The sequence below is a fragment of the Mesoplodon mirus genome (genome assembly GCF_964341445.2).
Source record: "Mesoplodon mirus genome assembly, chromosome: 13".
In the NCBI taxonomy this organism is placed as follows: Eukaryota; Metazoa; Chordata; class Mammalia; order Artiodactyla; family Ziphiidae; genus Mesoplodon; species Mesoplodon mirus.
In genome coordinates this window covers 72115663-72133077 of record NC_138989.1, presented here as the reverse complement: position 1 = coordinate 72133077, position 17415 = coordinate 72115663, and the positions used below count along the sequence as shown (strand labels likewise).

Here is a 17415-nt window from a genome sequence, read left to right as displayed (position 1 = left end):
GAGCTTGGATCTTGCCTGGCACATAATTTGTTAACTATTATTATTATTATTATCATCATCATCATCATCATCATCCCCATCCCTCTCAACCCATGCATTTGCATTGCTGCTTTCTCGGCCTGGAGTACCCTATCATCTCTTACCATCTGGCTATGCCCTTCTTTCTGATCAAGATTCGATTCAGGGCTCACATCTCCTAGCAAATTTATCCTGCCCCATCCTATCTCATTTGTTTCCACCGTTTCCTTTGCAAACTTCTTTGTTACTGTAACTACTGTTTGCGTCTATCACCAGACTGTGAGTTCCTAAAGGAGAGACGGTGCTTTCATGTTTTTAGGCACAAGTGAAAGGTGAATAATATTAGTATTTGCCGTATGACTACCCAGAGAGCGCCCAAGTGTAATGAGATCCCTAAATAAATGTTCCTAAAGTCTACTTTGTCTAGTGTGGCGACTTGTCCCGAATATGAGACAGGACTATACTCGAAGTATTTTCAGGAGGGAACTTAAGACCTTAGGCAGCAGCCAAGAACCCCGGAGAAAAAAGGGTTTCCCACCGGGAAACTCCTCGGTGAAACACCCTAGTCTCTGAACCGCGGAGAAATACACGCACTTAAACGCAATCTGCACCTGCGCCTTGCCCGCTCCTCTTCTGCGCCTGCGCCGCTCCAGCCAATGAGGGGCTCCTCAGTCGATGGGTGGGGCCACAGGTTGCGCTTTAGGATTGGACAGTAGGAGCAAACGGACGGCGCGGAAATGACGTCAAGGTGCGCAAGCGCCGGCGGACCTGCTGCGCGGTGGCTGCCGGGTGTCGCACGCCTTCCCTTTCCTTGCCTCTCCCTTTTACCCCGGCTCCCATCCCCGCCCCCACGGCCGCTCCGCTCTCTGGCGTGACTCGGCATTGAGAGCCCCGGGAGAAGACTCCGCGCTCGCTACCTCCTCTGTCCAGGCCTCGGCCTTCCTGAGCCTCCCTCCTTCCTCTCCCGGGTCTTCTTCAGTTTTGAAGCCGGTGGCTTCGCGGCCGCCCTGCCGGACTTCTGAGAATGGTGGGTGTGAAGCCGGTCGGGAGTGACCCGGATTTCCAGCCGGAGCTGAGCGGCGCGGGCTCCAGACTCGCCGTGGTCAAGTTCACCATGCGAGGGTGAGTCCGGGCCCGAGCCCAGTGAGTCTCGGCTGTCTGTGCTTTTCTTTCTCTGTTTCCCGATCCCGCCTGCCTTGTGGTCGTGTTCTGCTCCGGAATGTCCGGCGGTGGCCGCAGCCTAAGGCCGCTGCCCGGTTAGGCCTCAATTCCTGGGTGTGAATCCCCGTTTGTGCACCGGGGCGTCTCTGGCGGGCTCGGGGGCCTGGTCGACCGCATTCCCCAGCCCGCGAGATCCCCGCTCTCTGTTTCTGAGTCCTCGGAAGGGCTCTGCTCTTGGGGGTGACCCGGCTCTTTCCCTTCTTGTCTGTGGGAGTCTCCCACAGCCGCCCCTGCTTGCGCCTGTCCCTTTCTTTCCCGGGATGCAGCTGTCACTTGCATCTTAGAAACTTGCAAAATTTAATTTACCAGACGGTTTGATTCTCTTCACCACCTGCATATGTGGAAAACTGTAGGAAGATTCAGCTACCCAACTAATCCGCGGAGTGCTTAGACCTAAAGCTAATGCATTTGAAATTAAGTTAATGTTGGATCAGGATGCTTTTTAATTTTCTTAACGTTTCTGTTACTTCTTTGATTTGTAAGTTAGGCCACCTTGTGTAAGTTGCATCAGATCACGGAAATTATAGTAGGTATATATATATATACAGTACACGTAGACAGGTGTCCAGATATCTGGCTTTGACCAAGTAGACTCCATTTTTGACTTGATGATTTAAGAGGACAGGACACTTGAAAGATGTTATCTGGCTTTGGTAAACCTCAACATAATTCATAGGTCGCAGAGCTGGCGGATCTTCCATGTTGGGTGTGCAGTGTGTCCCTGTATGAGAGTGACGTGCTGGAAATAGACATTCAGAACCAAGATTTCAGCGAGCTTGTGTATTTGCTTACCTCCCCTTGTGTATGTCAGTGTCCAGTGAGAAGGATTAGAAGTCTCCTCTTGATCTACCTTGACCCCCTGGTGTTATTTACACTTACACTAACTTGGAGAAGTCTACTACAAATATCACTGTTTATGAACACATTTTGTTGTCCAGGTAACTGTATAGACATAAGGCAGTGTTTTGAGTCTTAGAGCAAAAAGTGATTCAAACCTATCGAACGTGATTCGATAAATGTTGAATATACAGATGGTGGCATTAGGATTAGATTAGGTTTAGGGGATGGAGGGATGTAGGTAGAGATGAAAACAAGTTAGGATTTACCTTGGGACCAATCTCTCTCATACAGAATTGGAAAGGGGTGGTACATTAGATTTTAAGGTTCATCTTCCCAGTTTTGTTGATTTTATAATGACCATTCTTAATATGAGGGAATACCTATATACATTTGTTAAGTCCTAGGTGGAAGTTGGAAAAAGGAAGAGATGATTTTAACAACGAAACTCATTTTTAGTTCACTTTTCTAATTCTAGTTAGTGGGAGCGTTTATACTTTTGTGCCTCAATGATATACTCTCTTTTCCCCTTAACCATAGCAGGGGGAGAGATGAAGAGTAATACATGATTTATATGAAGTGAGAAAAGTTACTGTCATCCCACTTTAGGCCAAGAACATAGTTTTCTCGAGCACCTGTTTCTCCATTTCCTTTCCATCCCTACTTGAAGCCTTATTCCTTATTCTCACCTGCTGTGCTTTGTCCATCCTATTATTTTTACTAAAACACTATACAGATTGTCATTCTTCTGTTTAAGAATCTTCAGTGGCTCTCCGGTATTTCAGTTGTTTTTTTAATTGTAGTGAAATACATGTAACATAAATTTGCCATTTTAAAATGTACAATTCAGTGGCATTAAGTATAATCACTACACACACACACACACACACACACACACACACACATTTTTTAAAAATCTTTTTGGCCGCGCTGCATGGCATGTGGGATCTTAGTTCCCCAACCAGGGATCGAACCCGCGCCCCTTGCATTGGAAGCGCGGAGTCTTATCCACTGGACCGCCGGGGAAGTTCTAGTGCATTCACAATGTTGTACAGTCATTACCCCATCCATATCCTAGAATCTTTTCATTATCTCAAACAGAAACTGTGCACCCATTAAACAGTAATTCCCATACCTTCTCTCCACTGTCCCCAGCCCCTGGTAACCTCTCTTCTAGTTTCTGTCTCCATGAATTTGCCTATTCTTGATAACTCATTTACGTGGAATTATATAATATTTGTCCTTTTGTTTATGGCTTATTTTAGCATAATGTTTTTAAGGTTCATCCATCTTCTAGTATGTGTCAGATTTTCCTTTTTAAAGCTGAGTAATATCCTGTTGTATATGTATATATACATATACATATGTATATGTATATATACATACAACATTCTGTTGTATGTATATACCGCATATTTTTGATGGACATTTGGGTTGTTTCCATCTTTTGACTATTGTAAATAATACTGCTCTGAACATTGGTGTGCAAGGATCTCTGTGAGTCCCTGTTTTCAGTTCTTTTGGGTATATATCTGTGAGTGGAATTCCTAGGTTATATGGTAATTCTGTATATAACTTTTTGAGAAACCAGCAAACTGTTTGCCCACAGTAGCTGCACAAGTTTGCCTTTCCACCAGCAATGCAGGAGAGTTCCCATTTCTCTACATACCAACTTCTTTTATATTTTAGTGGCCATCCTAGATGAGTGTGAAGTGGTATCTGGTGGTTTTCATTTGCATTTCCTTGATGACTGGTAATTTTGAGCATCTTTTCTCGTGCTCGTTGGCCATTTGTCTTTGGAGAAATGTCTGTTCAAGTCCTTTGCCCATTTTGAATTGGATTGTTTGTTTTTTGTTGTGGAGTGGTAGGAGTTCTTTATATATTCTGGGTCTTAATCCTTTTTCTGATATATCATTTGCAAATATTTTCTCCCATTGGTTGCCTTTTCAGTTTCTTAATGGTGTCCTTTGATGCGCAAAAGTTTAAAAATTTTGCTGAAGTCCAATTTATCTATGGTTTTTTCTTTTGTTGTTGTGCTTTTGGTGTCATATTCCAGAAATCATTGACAAATCCAATGTCATGGAGATTCATCCCTATGTTTTCATCAAAGAATTTTATAGTTTTTACTCCTAAGTTAGGTCTTTGATCTATTTTGAGTTAATTTTTATATATGGTGTTAAGTAAGGGTCCAACTTCATTTTTTTGCATGTGGATATCCAGTTTTCCCAACACCATTTGTTGAAAAAACTGTCTTTCACCCATTGAATGGCACCCTTCTCCAGTATTTTTTTAAGCAATTAAAATAGTTGTCACTTACATCCAATTTGGTCTGTGTAAGGGACTTATTGGCGCACTTATTGACTTCTGCAGTCCTCAAAATAATGTTTAAAATTATCTGCATTTTACAAATGAGGAAGTTGAGTCAGAAGGAGATTAAATGACTTGTTTAAGGTCCCAGTGTTGAATGTACTCTTTGGGTTGTAAAGTGCTGTCCTGTTCTTCCCAGCCTAAGCAGAAGGGACATGCAAGTTCACCTCTGTATTGCATGGAGCCTGACATTTTTCAGTAAATGTTGTCTTGAATAAGCTCTGCCTGCAAAATCCTTTGATGGAAGTCAGTTCAGTTCACACTCAGATATTCATTTCCCTACGTGTAAAGTGGGAATCATAACATGTAGCCTAACCATATCGTTTAGAGAATGAAATTATATATGTGCTTTATATACTGTGGTAACATTTTTGTAACTGGTATCTCCAAACTGTTACTTCTTAAATATACCCGGATACACTTAAGTGGTCATAAACAGTGCTAGATTTATCACTGATGGGTAAATGCCAAATTTAAAAAGATATGCATTTTCTTTCCTGTGAAACTCGGCAATGAGTGATTTTTATCTTGAATTCATGAGTGTACCACTTTTGTAGATATGTTTACCATATATTCAGTTTTTTTAAAAATTATTTTTATTGGAGTATAGTTGCTTTACAATGTTGTGTTAGTTTCTACTGTGCAGCAAAGTGAATCAGCTACAGGTATACACGTATCCCCTCTTTTTTTGGATTTCCTTCCCATTTAGGTCACCACAGAGCATTGAGTAGAGTTCCTTGTGCTATACAGTAGGTTCTCTCAGTTTTCTTAAAGCAGGTCTTACTTTGTAGTTGGTTAGGTGTTATTGTTACCATCCAGTTAGAATGTCAGTGTATGTTAGGATGGTGAGATCTAACGATTATGATAGTTTGTCCCAATAATACATTGTATAATGGTATTAATTATATATTGTAGGGCCTTCCCTGGTGGTGCAGTGGTTGAGAGTCCACCTGCCGATGCAGGGGACACGGGTTCGTGCCCCGGTCCGGGAAGATCCCACATGCCACGGAGCGGCTGGGCCCGTGAGCCATGGCCGCTGAGCCTGCGCGTCCCGAGCCTGTGCTCCGCAACGGGAGAGGCCACAATAGTGAGAGACCCGCATACCGCTAAAAAAAAAAAAAAAAAAAAAAAATGTATATTGTAAAATTGCTGTGGACTGAAGGTACTTTACCATAATACAGAGTTAGGAGGCCCAACAGTTCATAAGGACTGGGCAGATAATATTAGGGAGTGAGGTGGGTGGCTGTAAGATAACTAGGGAATGGTGAGGCCCTAGAGGACATGTAGAGAATTTTAAAAAATATTTTTATTTAAAAAAGTATAGCTGGCACGCAAAAATGTATACAAATCATTTAAGTGTAGAGTCTGATAAATTTTTGCCGTGGTCACAGCTGTTTAACCAATACACAGGTCAGGAATAGCAGCGTAGCACAGTCACATCCCCACCCCCGCAACCTCCTGCAGGCTCCTTCTCATCACTCTCGAACTTTAACACTGTAGACTAATTTCGACTGTATTTGAACTTTATAACAATGGTATCACATAGTATGTAACCTTTCTGGATTCCTTTCAAGAGCATATAAATGGTTTTAATCTTGGCAGTTAATTTAGAAATAACAACCAAAAAAAAAAAAAAGCACAGTGTAGGCCACTGTTTTGGGGGTTTTGAAATAGCAGTTAAGAGTTGGGTTTTGTGATCAAATTTCAGCACTGTACTTCATTGTTCTTGTCTTTGAAATGCGGAATGGTAAAGCTTAAATGAATTTAAACGTTTTATAAGTTACCTAACATGTAATAAATGCTTAATGAACGTTAGCTATTTTGTGTTACTAATAGGACCAGTTATGGTTATGCCTGTCCATTAGTAAATATAAGACATCTAGAAATAACCTGTTTTAAAGTTATGCCCCGCAGAAAAATAAACTTTTAAAATACGTCTTCAAAAAGCACATACATTTTCCACACCCACACCAGCTGAATGTGTTTACACATATTACTGCTCATGGTGGAGCACTGACTACTTTAGCAAATAGGAAAGAATAGCAAGTTCTTGAAATAAAATCTATTTATATTATGACAGTAAACACATTTTTTGTTTTAATTTATTTTATTGAAGTATAGTTGATTTACAATGTTGTTAATTTCCACTCTACAGCAAAGTGATTCAGATATACATAAATATACATTCTTTTTCATATTCTTTTCCATTATGGTTTATCACAGGGTATTGAATATGGTTCCCTGTGCTATACAGTAGGACCTTGTTGTTTATCCTGCAGTTTTTCTTAAAAGTAATTTTTATGGAATATTTCCATGGTAGCTGTGTGGTACCAGGTGCTTGTATCAGAAGACAGGAATGAAGAATTTTTTTCATAGTGAGTTTTCTATAACTTAAAAAGTCAAAAATAGATTTCATAACCGAAAATGACATGCTTATTAACAACTTCCTTCCATTTTCTCTGTCCCAGCTAGGTTTTTTTTAACATCTTTAGTTTGATATAAAGCCTTTAAGTATTTAGGTTTCATCAATAAATAATATCTAATTCAGCAGACTGTGAAAAACTGTAAACACAAATCTTACTAAGAACCTAACGTGGTGCTTTCAAAGAAAGCTGATCTTGGATTGGCTTTAGGAGTTAACTGTTCTAGTTGTGGTCCTGCCATTAACTAGAATGTCTGACCTTGATCAAGTCGTTCAACTTTTCTTCACTTCTCATTGATTGAATAATTGTGTTAGGTTAGGTCAGTTTTAAAGTTTCAGTTTTGTGGGTTTGGTTCTTTACGTTTTGCAGAAAGCTAGAGGGTTGTCTGCTGAGGTTTTTCTCAAAGCATAAGTCAGAATCTTTCTTACATACTGGATCTAACAGATCAGCTTTCCATCAAAAAGAAGTTCAGAGGTGGAAAAAGAACTCTTTTTTCCTTTCTTCCTTTCTTATTTAAGCCTCTGGACTAGATGGTCTGGTCTCTTCTACAACAAGTTCAAAGGTCCTGAGGTTAGGTACTATCTAAAGACTGCAAATCAGGGGCTGTGCAAGAGGAAAAAGTACAATCCTGAAATTTAGGCATACTTGCAGAAAAATATTTTAGAGATAGGAAAGATCATTAAAGAATCTAGTCCCTTCTCATTTTATACAGAGAAATCAAATGATTTGTTCATGAGCTCAGCTAAAAATGGAAATTTAAGTTTACTTTTAAATGCTAGGGGTAAGCGAGGAAAAGATCTTACTTAAAATAACAAATCAGTTCATTTGAGTGATTATAATGTGAAAGTATGCTGCTGTATATATCTGTGCTTCTGTGTTCTATGATTTATTTTGATTTTTGACTAAAGTTCCAACCTATGATGGCTAACTAAAATTAAACAAAGGATCTAGATAAGGTTAAATTTTGAAAGGGAACACTTATTTTCAAGGTAGCCATTATTTTAGTACAGTCTCTTTAGCTTCAAGAAGAGTTTCTTTAACTCCAGGTAGCTCATACTTGATTGATGAGTAGAGTGATTATGTCAGTACAGTGCGGAGGTGAGGTTGGTTCATATTCTATTTTTCTTAGGTAGTGAAGAGCAGGAATAGAAATAGAACCTGTAGCAGGAAGGAGAAAAGCCCTCAGCCACAGAGGCAGGCTCCCTTTCAGGTTCCTTTTAAGAAAGTCAAAATTAATAAAACTACACCTGAGCTCCTGCAGCCAGCTCCTGGTTCCCAGCGGGGGTCATTCTCATGTTGCGCTTGCTTCCTTCTGTCCCTACCTGGATGGCAGCCCTGTTGGCTCAGAGCTCCCCTTCCATCTGGATACTCCCAGCACCTGTAAGCGGGCACTTCCACTCACTTGTTTTTGTACATTTTAAATATCCTCTGAGGTGTAGCCTCTAGGTCTGAGCCACCTGCCTGTCTGTCCAGGTATTTCCTGAATACTAGTTACTATTTTTCCTAGGGATGTTTTTACAAAGTTGCATGGGTTTAAATGGTTTACCTCAATCTTATTTTTTCCATAAGCCTTCTTATTTTCGAGGGCACGCTTTTGCAGAAAGGTTTTTCGGGAATGAGAAAACCTGATACTGTGTACACCAGGTATATTTTGTGGTACAGCATGACACCTGCGCTTCATCCGTGACTACTGTTTAAATGCAGTTAACATTCAATTCTCTATTGGCAATTTAATATTTTATGAAAATACCTGTTTATCATATAAAAGCAAAGGATACAGAAGTATAGGTAGTTTTAAAAGTCTCCCCTAAACTCTCTTCCTTTTCCAGTCCCACTTTACAGAAGTAATTGTTTATTGTGTGACCCACCTAACTTTTCAATATATATTTATGTACATATATAACATATAAATACATATATAAATACATATTTTTAACGTGGTCATAGAAAATATTTTATCATGAGACTTAGTTTTCTTTTAAACTGTATAAATTATCCTTATCCTTTGGTGTGAATGTGTCATAATTTTTTTTAATTGAAGTATAGTTGATGTACAGTATTATATAAGTTACAAGTGTACAGTATAGTGATGCACAATTTTTAAAGGTTACACTTCATTTATAGTTATTATAAAATATTGGCTATATTCCCTGTGTTGTACAATATATCCTTGTAACTTATTTTATATGTTATAACTTTAAAAAATTGTTTTCTATTGATTGCCATTTAGATTTTTTTTTAACACATTTTACTGCTTTTTTTTTTTTTTTGCGGTACACGGGCCTCTCACTGTTGTGGCCTCTCCCGTTGCGGAGCACAGGCTCCGGACGCGCAGGCTCAGCGGCCATGGCTCACGGGCCCAGCCGCTCCGCGGCATGTGGGATCTTCCCAGACCGGGGCACAAACCCGTGTCCCCTGCATCGGCAGGCAGACTCTCAACCACTGTGCCACCAGGGAAGCCCCCTAGATTTTTTTTTTTAACTATTTCAAACATTGCATTGAACTTCCTTATACATATTATTGTGAAATTGAGTAAGTGTTAAGATAAGATTGACATTTAGAAGTGAGATTGTTGAATCTTGGGTTGTGTTCATTTCAAATTGGTAGATAATGACCAAATGGCCCTTCAAAAAGGATCTACCAATTTGTACTCCTATTCATAGTGTTAAAGACTTATTAATAACCAGAAGTATTTTGCTAAACTAAACATAGGTTTTGTCGACTGTAAATGTCTGTTCCTTTAAAATTTAGTCTCCGGGCCTATTTCAGCATTGTTAGATCCAAAAATTTACTTTCAGAAGCATCAAGTTTAATATTTAAGAAATTAAGAGTTACTTTCTTAACTTTTTGGTATGAATCTTAAGGATGGCAAAATGTGAAAATGCTGATTAAAATGTTAAGAATGGAGAGAGAATCATAGCTTGAATTTGAAAATCTTGTATTTTAGAGTTTGCTTTTCCTTGTGTTCGTATCTGCTAAAGCCAAGGTTTTTCTCATTTTTGGGAACTTTTATTGAGATATACACAGTATACAATTATAAATGTATAGTTTAGAGAGTTTGCACAAACTGAATATACATGCACGTTTAATCAGCTTCTGGACAAATAGAACATTTCTAGCCTCTTGAAATCTCTCTCATGCCCTTATCCTGTCATTAACTCTCACAAAAGTAACCATTGTCCTGATTTATAATACCATTGATTTGTTTTGGCTGTATTTGAACTGTACATAAATGGAATCATATAGTGTACTTCTCTTCTCAGTGTTATTTGTGAGATTCATCCGTATTTTGGCATGAGGTTTTATACATCAGTCATTTTCATTGTTGTATACTGTTCCAGTATGTGAATAACTACAGTTAGTTTACTTATTCTGTTGTTGAAAGGAACTTAGGTGGTATCCAGTTTTTGGCCATTAGAAATATTGCTACTACCAATATTTTTTCAAAAACCCTAAGGCAAACATATACAGACATTTCTGTTTTATATACCCTAGAAGTGGTCATAAGTAGGCATAAATCTTGCATTAGCAGATACTGCCAGTTTCTTTTCTTACCCCCTGAAGCGGTTATACCAATGTGCACTGTCACTAACAGGTCAGTTGCTCCAAGTTCTTGACAGTGCTTCCTTCTCTATTGTTTTAGCTGTTTTGGTGGGAGTAGTTTTATTTTTTTTTTAATTAAAAAAATTTTTTAACATCTTTATTGGAGTATCATTGCTTTACAATGATGTGTTAGTTTCTGCTTTATAACAATGTGAATCTGTTATACATATATCCCCATATCTCCTCTCTCTTGTGTCTCCTAATTTGCATTTCCCTGGTTTCCATAGTGACCGAGGAAGTCTTTTTCTCTTTATGGACTGTTTGGATAACCTCATTTGTCCAGTTTGAGAGTACCCTTTTTTCTTTTGGATATCAGTCTTCTTATTGATTTGTAGGGGCTTTTTTACATATTAGAGGTATAAGTCCTACGTTTGATATGTTTTACAGATATTTTTTTACTAGTCTGTGGTTTGTCTTTTCACCCTCTAAATGGTATCTTGATGAACAAAAGGTCTTAACCTTAATATTTTCCAGCTTATCAAGTATATCCCAACATATCAATTATTCCCTTTTTTCTTTAGTGCTTTTTGTGTTTTAAGAAATCTTTGCTTACTCCAAGGTTTTGAAAGTATCCTCTGTATTTTTTTCCTAAAACTGTTGTTTTACCTTTCCCATTTAGATCTATAATCCATCTGGAATTGGTTTTTGTGTACAGTGTGAGTTAGGGGTAAAGATTCATTTTTTCCCCCCATGTGGATATCCATATTGACTCAGCACTGTTTATTGAAAAGACCATCCTTTCCCCACTGTACTGCTGTGTCAACTTTTTCAGAAGTTCGGTTACTGTGTATGGGATGGGTCTGTTTTTGGACCCTTTTCTTTTAAAATTGGTGAGTTTGTTTATCCTTTATACTCTTAATTTTATAAAGCTTTTTGTTAGTTATTAATATCTAGTAATGTAATTTCTTCAACTTTGAACCCCGAAATGCTTGGGCTATCCTTGATCTTTATTTCCCTATAAATTTTAGAATTTAAATTTGTTAATTTTTCCAAGCAAACCTTGGAATTTTACATTGACTTTAAAGATCAAATTGAGGAGACTTGACATCTTGACAATGTTGAGTTTTCCAATTCATAGATATAGTATATTCCTCCATTTATTTAGATCTTTAATTTCCTTCAGTGAGAAGAAAGCTGGAAGACAACACTGTTAGACTTAAAGACTTAATATAAATCTGTAGTCATTAAGACAGTGTGGTACTGATGCAAGTGTATCTAAATAGTACAGTGGAAAAGACGAGAAAGTCTAAAGACAGGTTGATCAGAATGTTTTTAATTCTATGTTTTAATTGACAAGATCTTTAGAGTATAAATTAGTACAGTCTTTGGTGTTATTTTACCGAGCATCTCTTACTTTTCACACAGGTGTGGACCGTGTTTAAGGATTGCCCCAGCATTCAGTTCTATGAGTAATAAGTATCCACAAGCAGTATTCTTGGAAGTAGATGTACATCAGTGTCAGGTAAGGCAAAGGAGTCCTTAAAAAAATGTCTTTTTATTTACAAATTGATTTGAAATTCAACATTAATTTCATCCTTTATCTCTTTATGCACTAAGTACTTATTTTTTTGAAGGTGGGATAATATTATGTTAATGTCATTATTACACATGTTGTTATGGCTGCATTAGTTAAGAGGGGTAGTCCAATATTAACTGCTTCTGAGTTTGCTGATAATATTCTTCTGGTACAAAACTACTATTATGTTGTTAAACTTAATAGGTCACCTGGCAGTTCTGTGTTTTACATTTCTTTGTTTATTTTTTTGTAAATCTAAAATTATATCTTATACTACAGACACATTGGTTGATTAGAAAGTCGTGGCAGAGAATTCTTGGGTATAGTTTGTTTTGAATTGATCAGTTTATAACCCTAGTTCCAAAGCTGCATACTCAGCAGAAAGTTTAAAATGTTGGTTACTGTTCATTGAGCCACAGTGTTGTAGGTAGATTGCCCTGGTTACTTAGTCAGCATGGCTGTGTGACAGTTTTGCATTTGCATATGTAGAAGTATGGAGGAGTTGTTAGAGAAAAAAAATTTTTGAAGGCTTCTTCCAAGACTAAAAATGTAGTCTTTTGACTAAATAACAGCTCTATAACTTTTTTTTTTCCAGTGAAGCTTTTGTCTTTGATACATTTCTGGGTTGGAAAAAAATCTTAGAATGTTATATAGCTTGCAGATAAGTATTTTGGGGATGGTGCAAACTCTGTGTTATATGTTTATTGTTTAGTATTTATATCACATACTTCTGGACAGCAGCCCTGGCCTTATTTTAAGTATTCACTGTGTCTGATCCTGAAGTGCTGTCTTCTGGAGCTGTGTGGCCCTGTACAGTAACCACATGTGGTTGGGTACTGAGTACTTGAAGTGTGGCAAGTCCAAATTGAGATGTGCTGTAAAATACATGTAGGATTTTGAAGGCTTAGTATGAAAGAAAATATGTAAAGTATGTCATTAACTTTTTACATTGACTATATGTTGAATTGCATATTTGGATTTACTAAGATAAATTATTTAAATGGATCTCAATTGTTTCTCTTTAGAAAATTTAAAATTACATGTGTAGCTCACTTTTGTATCTTGTATTTCTTTTGGACAGCACTGTTCTAAAAGGTCAATCTTTTTTTTTTAATGAGGCTTAGAAAAGACATCTCTGTAAACTTTATGCTTTTTAAAAAAAAACAATATAGTGGTACCTCTTCCTAGTGTTTGAATATGCAAGGTGACATACTTATTTTACTATTTTCTTTACACTTCTCATGAAGAGTTTAATGAGTTCAATGAATCAGTGACTAATTAATTTTCATTCGGTAGCTAGTCTTATGATCTCGTGGAGTTGGAGCAGAATTTAAAAAGATACCCGTTGCAGTGTTTTTGATGGAAGACCAGAAGTCATTTCTTTAAGAGTAGAACTAGATGAGGATTGCAGTGCAAAGGGTGTTACCTCCTTTTCATGGACAGATGGGCTACTGTTTTTTCAGATGTGTACTTTTTCCTAGTAGCAGTGGTTTGTGTTGACATATCTCAGTACCCTTCTGGGGTTCTCCATTTGAGAAACAGTCTGTCCTTATGAGAGAACTGTCTGGTGTTGTAAAGTGCAATTTCTGTGTTAGAAGCCGATTGTTCTATTGGATGAAGCACTTAACACTAAAACAAAAATGCAGGGCTATTCTTCATTGCGGACATAAGGGTAATATAGTTGTGTCCCTTCAGAATAGTCCTGTTTTTTCTTAAGTAACAATTAGGAGTAAGTTATTTTACATGTTTTTAGTTCATGCTTGTGATATTTAACTTCCATAGAGATGCAGAGTGAATATTCAGAGTGGTTTAAGAGTAGTTTTAATTCATAATGCTCTCTAACTTGACAATTCTAGGGAACAGCTGCCACCAACAATATATCAGCAACACCAACATTTCTGTTTTTTCGAAACAAAGTGAGAATTGATCAGTATCAAGGAGCAGATGCTGTGGGACTAGAGGAAAAGATCAAGCAGCACTTGGAAAACGACCCTGGAAGCAGCGAGGACACAGATATTCCAAAAGGCTATGTACGTAGAATTAAAAGTGAAGTCATGATATATCCTGCATTTGTCATTATTTGGTTGAAGTGAAGTTCGCTGTTTTCATGTTTTGTCTTTTGCTAGTTAAGAATACTTTCAGTTAAGAACTTTAAAAGTAAATTTAGTAGCTGACTATTGGATTTTGTCTATGTTGTGTGTATTATAACCTTAAGCCCCCATCATAAACTATTTTTCCAAAGTTTCTCCTCCTTATTTTCTTTGCCACTTGTTTTTTTAACCTGCTTTCTGAACTATTTTAATAGCCATTTTAAAATTTATTTATTTATTTATTTATTTATGTTTATTTTATTTTATTTTTGGCTGCGTTGGGTCTTCGTTGCTGCGCGGGCTTTCTCTAGTTGCGACGAGCGGGGTCTCCTCTTCACTGTGGTGCACGGGCTTCTCATTGCAGTGACTTCTCTTGTTGCGGAGCAGGGACTTCAGGAACGCGGGCTTCAGTAGTTGTGGCATGTGGACTCAGTAGTTGTGGCTCACAGGCTCTAGAGCACAGGCTCAGGAGTTGTGGCGCATGGGCTTAGTTGCTCCGCGGCATGTGGGATCTTCCCGGACCAGGGCTCGAACCCATGTCCCCTGCATTGGCAGGTGGATTCTTAACCACTGTGCCACCAGGGAAGTCCCAGTAGCCATTTTTAAACATTTGGTTTTTACTTTTTTCCCCTCCCAAAGTGAAAAAAATTTTCACTTTTTGACAATTGTGTAAAATGACATGTAAATTTTAGTGTATGACCATTACATACTGAACTCCCTTTTCTGCTGGTTTCTAAAGTTTTCTTTTTCTTTTTAAATGTATCTATTTAAAAACCCTAGTTATTGATTTTGTTTTAGAACCAAATGTGACTTTAGTATTGGATATGTTTTTCAAAGTTTTAAGAGTTATTATTCTAAATAATAACTTGAAGACTTAAGAACGTCAAAGTTTTTGAAAACTATAATATGAATAGTCATAATTTGTGTCTATCATATGAGAGCTATTCAGGAAGGAAGTAAAATTCAGAAGTAGCACTTCCTGGTAGCTGACTTGTTTATGCAAATTGGTAAAACCTGCATACCAAAATAATATTTGTATATATATTTTTAAATTTTGCTTGTTATAAAGTTATTGTGTTAGCAGATTAAAAATGACTTTTTTAAAAAAAAAAGTGTTACCTCGAGTTAAAGCTAGTATATGAAAGCAAGTATACCAAGTACATTAAAAATTTTATTTATTTATTTATTTATTTGGCTGCGTCGGGTCTTAGTTGCGGCATGCGGAATCTTCCGTCGCAGTGCACGGTCTCTTCGTTGTGGTGTGAGGACTTCTCTCTAGTTGTGGCACGTGGGCTCTAGAACGTGTGGGCTCAGAAGTTGCAGCATGTGGGCTCTAGCTGTGGTGGGCAGGCTCCAGAGTGCTCAGGCTCAGTAGTTGCAGCACGTGAGTTCTCTAGTTGTGCACGGGCTCTAGAGCTTGTGGGCTCAGTAGTTGTGGTGTGCAGGCTTAGTTGCCCCACGGCATGTGGGATCTTAGTTCCCTGACCAGGGATCAAACCTGTGTCCCCTGCATTGGAAGGAGGATTCTTAACTGTTGGACCACCAGGGAAGTCCACCAGGTACATTAAAACAGGCCTGCCATGGAGCTACCAGTCATTATGTAAGGCCCTTAAATTCATGTTGAATAAGGAGAACCTGTAGTCAGGTATATATGAGAGATTCTTTTTGTGTGTATGGGTGGAGGGGGAGTTGTGTCTTCAGAAAGTGTCTTTAACATGTGGTAGTGGCATTAATTAAGTTAAGGACTTAATAATTAATATTTATTTAAAATAGAACTGTTATATGTTAATTTGAAATGGTAATATTCAGTTAGAAAGTATGAACATGTGTAAGTCAGGGTTATGACACCTTTTGGAAAATTTTGGAAATCATTTAACTTGTAAACAGTTGTGTTTACTTCTTTGTATTTTTTTCTTTGATTAGCAAGGATTTTTGCCTGAAAAAGTCTTATGGGCACAACAGTCTTGGCTGCTCAGCTGCAGCGATACTTCTTTACATCAGCTAAGTGTGATATCAGGGTTTTGGGTAGGAAATAGGGGAAAAATGAAGTTTTAGGAAATAAGACATTTAATTTCATCCAGATGTTATGAATACAAAGTAAAAAGCTGTTAAAAACATTTTCATTTTTTCACATCAGGTGTCAATGAAGACTTGAAAAGTTTTGAACTATAGGTCTTATAGGGTTATTAAATATTTAAAACTGGTAATGTGTTCCCAAGAATGGCATTGTTTTCACAACACAAATGGAAACTGAATGAAAACCTGTATCTTAAAGTAGATTTATATATAAGTATTACAAAAATGTATTGACAATTTTAAAATAAAATTTTAGGTTTCTTAGAATAAAGACTTTCTCTCATTACGTTTTAATGCTAAAAGGCTATATAATTATTGACTTCACACATCCTATAGTTTTGAAACTCCTGATTTGACTGGAGCCAGAGTGAAAGAAAGAAATATCTCTCTTAGGGGGGTTTGAGATATTAAAGATGTGGGGTATGATACTCAAAAGGTTAAGAATCAAAAATCAGAAGTAATACAGTGTTTTTGTAAACATCATGACTTTGAGTTTTTAATATGTTTATTGAAGTTTGGAAAAAAAATTTTTTTTCCAATCCTGATGTCTTTTATTTATTTCTCTTATCTTACTGTAGTGACTTATTCCACGGTAGTGTTGAAAGCAGACATCCTTGACTCGTTCCTTATCTTGGGGGAAAGCATGCAGTCTTTCACTATTAAGTATGATGTTAGCTAGAAGTTTTTCATATATGCCTTTTATCAGGTTGAAGAAATTCTCTTCTATTCCTAATTTGTTGAGGATTTTTTAAAATCAGAAATGGATATTAGATTCTTGAAAATATTTTTTTCTGTGTCCATTGAGATGATCATGTTTCAACATTTTGTTTCTTAACATGGTGAATTACATTGAGTGACTTCTGCATGTTAAACCAGCGTACCATAACCTAGCATACTTTAGCCACTCTTGACTATGATGCATTATCCTTTTAATATATTGTTGAATTACGTTTGCTAAAATTTTGTTTAAAATATTTGCCTCTATATATATGAGGGACATTGGTCTGTAGTTTCCTTTCTTGTATGTTTTGGTATGAGGGTAATGCTGGTGTCACTAAATTAGTAAATATTCTCTCCTCTTCAATTTTCTGAAAGAGTTTGTGTAGAATGGGTACTGTTTCTTCCTATAATATTTGTTAGAATTTAATAGTAAAGCCAGCTGTACCTGGAGTTTTCTTTGTGGGAAGATTTTTAACTACAAATTTAATTTTTAAAAATAGGTAAACAATCCAGTTATCTATTTCTTCTTGAGTGAGCTTTGGTG

At 37.3% G+C, this 17415-nt stretch overlaps 1 protein-coding gene across 2 annotated transcripts in view; it reads left to right on the top strand.

Moving 5' to 3' along the window:
- The first annotated feature begins 796 nt into the window (after positions 1-796).
- TXNL1 (thioredoxin like 1) overlaps positions 797-17415 on the top strand; it is a 34035-nt gene continuing 17416 nt past the window's right edge. The window contains exons 1-3 of one of the 2 annotated variants that reach the window (XM_082641135.1): positions 797-1140; positions 11835-11931; positions 13842-14015. In XM_082641135.1, coding sequence (XP_082497261.1) covers positions 1043-1140; positions 11835-11931; positions 13842-14015 — 369 coding nt within the window. In that variant the 5' untranslated portion in view covers positions 797-1042. The remainder of the gene's footprint in view (positions 1141-11834; positions 11932-13841; positions 14016-17415) is intronic. The other variant, XM_082641136.1, reaches the window with a different exon arrangement.